This window comes from Anoplopoma fimbria, chromosome 16 (assembly GCF_027596085.1).
Source record: "Anoplopoma fimbria isolate UVic2021 breed Golden Eagle Sablefish chromosome 16, Afim_UVic_2022, whole genome shotgun sequence".
Lineage (NCBI taxonomy): Eukaryota > Metazoa > Chordata > Actinopteri > Perciformes > Anoplopomatidae > Anoplopoma > Anoplopoma fimbria.
In genome coordinates, this window is record NC_072464.1 from 11116948 (window position 1) to 11121606 (window position 4659).

At 40.1% G+C, this 4659-nt stretch overlaps 1 protein-coding gene across 1 annotated transcript; it reads left to right on the forward strand.

The window, feature by feature from the left end:
* Positions 1 to 713: 713 nt before the first annotated feature.
* Positions 714 to 3635, forward strand: rpe (ribulose-5-phosphate-3-epimerase). The gene is made up of 6 exons (XM_054615368.1): positions 714 to 906; positions 1295 to 1374; positions 1505 to 1644; positions 1771 to 1905; positions 2797 to 2883; positions 2975 to 3635. Exons 1-6 carry the CDS (start codon positions 785 to 787, stop codon positions 3095 to 3097), a joined length of 687 nt encoding a protein of 228 aa, XP_054471343.1. The 5' UTR covers positions 714 to 784; the 3' UTR covers positions 3098 to 3635.
* Positions 3636 to 4659: the final 1024 nt, after the last annotated feature.

The window sequence follows — 4659 nt, forward strand, 5'->3', positions numbered from 1 at the left end:
AGTACAATAATTGCAGTTTTCCAGGAATATGCTGTAGCTAATAAGGAGAAAGAAAATCGTTCTGGTACCCTATTATTATAATCCAATGACAAGATTTTATTGCTATAATCTTTTTCTACATCAATTCCCAGCCAGTCTAATTAAATCTTCTGTGAATAGCTGAGCTTACAGTTCCTTGCCTATATGAGTTTAGCGCCATCTAGAGTCAAGAAGTGGGACACGTCTATTTTGAAGGCGGAAGTTTGAGACCACAGTTGCATCAAGTTAACAACTAACACTAGGGTAAAACCGGAAGTGGGGGTATTTTGTACTAAAAGAAACAATTTGAGACTGGAAAAAAAATATATTAAATTGCTTTCAGAATAATTATCAACAAATAGGAAAATAAATTACTTGTTTGACCTGAAATCTGGAATTAATTACTTTCTCCTATTTCCATTTAGCCTTTATCCTTATTTGCAATACAATACACTGTGCAATTATAGTTATAATAGTTTTTCTGTCTGTACATATAATAATTCAGTTATTGTGGATCCTTTACTGTTTTTTATTGCTTATTTATAATACTTATTTTTTCTTTTATTGTATCTTGTTTTTCTTTTACTCTGTCTCTTGTTTGCACTATAACCTATGCTGCTGTAATCCTGTAAATTCCCCCGCTGCGGGACTAATAAAGGATTATTTTATTTTATTTTGAAGGCTGTCAGCGGAAGTGGTGCTTCATGTTGTGGTTGACTGGTGTTGAGCTGGCTGGCTGCATGCAGACTGTAACAGCAGCAGCAGCATGGCATACAGTGCGAAGATCGGTCCGTCCATCCTGAGCAGCGACCTGTCCTGTCTGGGCAGCGAGTGCGTGCGGATGATGGGCTGCGGGGCAGATTACCTGCACCTCGATGTCATGGACGGGTCAGTCTCTCAGCTAGCCATCGTTATTTAAGACCAGCTAGCATGCTAACTAGCAAGCCGACTGGAAGTTCAGTGCGTGAGAGCTAAACTCGGCTAACACCAACAAGCCAAACCAGCTTGCCAGAAGTTAAGCGGGGGAAGCCAGTATTTATGTAACTGGATGTAAATAGCTTAAGTATGTAAATAATGAGGCTTTCCAAACCGCAGGTTGTCAAACATTATAATGTCTCTCAAGTCTTAACAGCAGACTTCCTCCTTCTGCCTCTGTTAGTCAGTGTTTACCTTCCTCTGCTCTTCTGCAAGGCACTTTGTTTGCAACTGTTTATGCAAGACGAGAGAATTTCATCACAGTTTGAAGCTAAATGTCTGTTTTTGTTTCCCTTTTAAGGCACTTTGTCCCCAACCTCACATTTGGACATCCCATGGTAGAGTGCCTAAGGAAGTCAGTAGGCCAAGACCCTTTCTTTGGTGAGAGAGAGAGAGAGAGAGGCATCCCAACACATTTGCAAGACTTACCTTAACCTAATTATCCCATTGAACTGAATCCTGAATGAATCTGATATGTCTGCGCAGTACTGTGACAGTGATCATTTTGCAGACATGCACATGATGGTGTCCCGGCCAGAGCAGTGGGTGAAGCCCATGGCTGCAGCAGGAGCCAACCAGTATACATTCCACATAGAGTCCACCACCAACCCCGGTAACCTCATCAAGGAGATTAAAGAGAGTGGCATGAAGGTGAGGAAATAATGCTGCAAACTGAGGCATTAGCGTCATTGCTTTTGTGTGGGAAAAATATGAAATAATGGCTTTGATCAGCTACGTACAAAAGTGCTGAGGCAATTTCCGATGTCTTCGTTGTAGGTGGGTTTGGCCATAAAGCCTGGTACTACTGTTGAAGAGCTGGCACCTTGGGCTAACCAGATCGACATGGCTCTGGTCATGACTGTTGAACCTGGCTTTGGAGGCCAGAAGTTCATGGAGGACATGATGCCCAAGGTAAGGGTCAAACCACAGGTAGAGGGAAAAATGACAGGAACCATACACACACAAACGGCAACAACATAAACTAGACCTAAAAAAATGATTAATCTGCATGTTTTTGATACGGTGTTATTCTTTTTAGACATAATTATATAAATACTGAGCCAAAGTGGAGAACATGAAGCCAGCCTACTGATGTTTTGCTGCAGCAAGAGAGCAGGGATTGTTAGAAAAGTTGGAGAAATCACCAGTAGGACAATATTTAGCTTTTTCCTAATATGAGCCATATCGCAAAACATTGTCCACAGAAGGTACATGCCAAATGTACTGTGAATTGACAAAAATACGACCGTTTACTTATTGTGCAACATTTACATGACCCATGTAAACTGGTAAACATAAGAAGCATGCTGTCACATTATAGAGAAGACATAAACAAGTGGACCTTTGAGGGAAAAAAAGGAATTAACTAGTGACCAATTCTCTTTGAGCTGCATCTTTAACTGTTGTAGTGAAGGGAGAACGATTACACAAGTGATATGTGGGCCAAGGTCCATCCATAAGTGTCCTAAACCACAGAAGTACACACAATTATATTACACAAGTACCAGTAAAGAGAGTTTCAGCATCACTGCTCTCTTCTTTCTCTCTTTCTCTTTTTTGCACTAGTTGTGAAGCTGGTCGGATGCCATTTAAAAAATCTTTAACAGTTCACAGCCCAGATAAAAGTTGACCCAAGTGTAGTCATTTTGTCTGGCGTTCAATTAAGTCCAGAGGATGCTTCAGATTTCACCTGTAGCACAGTCTCCTTTTTGGCATCCTACTAATGTATCTGCAAAATTGTGTTGTAAATATTGAGTTATGCATGTTACAAGCTCTTTGTTTTATTTCTCTGCATGTGTCCAGGTGAGTTGGTTGAGGAGTCAGTTCCCTTCATTGGACATTGAAGTAGATGGAGGAGTCGGCCCTGATACCATTCACAAGTGTGCAGAGGTAAAGGATACAAACGCATATCACTCACCTAAAATTAAAATCCAGTATTGTGTGTTTTTAAGTAAGTTTATGCAATTTTCTTTGGCTGCAGGCAGGAGCCAACATGATCGTGGCAGGCAGCGCTGTAGTAGGCAGCGACGACCCCCGTTCTGTCATCGCTCTCCTGCGTACCGTGGTGGCCGAAGCAATCCAGAAACGGTCACTGGACCGCTGAGATGTCCTCTTTGTGAAAACCTACCTGCCCGTCACAGCAACACAACACAACAGCCAGTGGAACAGACTCAACACAAACATTTCTGGGGTTGAGGTCAGGGGTCAGAGCAGGGCGCTAATGGCCAAATCACTTAAATGTGAGAGAAGCTAACCTGTGCCTCTGCAAAACATTTAGAATTTCATCCTGTCTTACCACAATCGCCTCTCTGAACAGTTAACCAAAAGTGAGTTTCACCTCAGCATGAAGACAACCATTCCAAGACCGGAGCTGAGGTTGTGCTTATTTTACATATGTAAACATTCCTTAATATTGGTTGACACTGTTTTAAGTTGATATTAATTATGGAAATAAAAATGGTCCAAGGAGCACTGTGTTTAGTATATCTTCAGTTTTGCAAGTCATTTTCTGACTTTCATATGAAATCATGTTTCATAAATTCTGTCTCTTTGCTAAACTGCTGAGCTTGAATAATGTTCACTTGAAAATTCTATGAGATTTGGTTTTGCAAATTAAAAAGACTAACGAAGTGATGTAGAAATTCTTATCAGTTTCAATTTGAGTTGAAAATTGCTGACCTATTAAAGCACTGAATTAAATTAAATAACCCCCTGATGCTTTAAATATAACTTGGCAAACGCCGTACACACTTACACATTCTCAGTGATGTGGTGGTACACCTACTGTACAGTCTTCTTATTTTGAGGTAAAGAAAAATCCTCAGAATAAATCCCTTGTAATGAAGTCTTTTGAAAAGTAGGTATACAATATTATGTAATAATGAAAAACAAATCTGCATGATTTTTACATGATCAAAAGCAATCAATAAGACATAATCTGAAGTGAAACCAGAAGATTTAATTTAATTTATATAGCCACGTATCACAAATTTGCCTAATGAGGCTTTACAATCTGTACAACATACAACTCTCTGTCCTTGGACCGTCTCAGTAAATAAGGAAAAACTCCCCCCAGAAAACCTTAAACAGGGAAAAAGATGGAAGGAACTTTAGAGAGAGCAATGTTGAGGAAAATCTATCTGATAAAGGTTGTATGAAGTCGGTGTTGGGGTCAAGGGAGCCCCAGAGGGGGGATATGTTGAGGAAAATCTATTTGGTATACAACTTTATAGCCGTATATAGAACTTGTTATGTTGAACCCCAGTAACCTGGTTGTTAAGATTGTCTGTGGAAATGAGTTGACTTGCCAAGAACAAGTTGTTATTCTTTGCAAAATCCCATAACAGAGATAGCGTCGTGCCTGGAAATAAGAATAACATGTCCGATGGAAGGATAAGCTGTATTGTCAAAAAGGTTATCGTGACGTTTAAGAACAGGATGTAAGAAGGTGACCAGATGTGTTTTGTCAAGGGCCATTTGGCATGATGTGATTGTCTGGTGGGATGACCACAAAAGTATATAAGATATAATGAAAGGATGAACGTGTTGAATTTTGTTGTAAGCTCGTCTGCAATAAAATATCCCCGCTGGTTGCAAACTCCAAGATCTGCGTCTCTTCATTGACTTTCTGCCACAACATCAACCGAAGAGGATTACTTCTTCAAG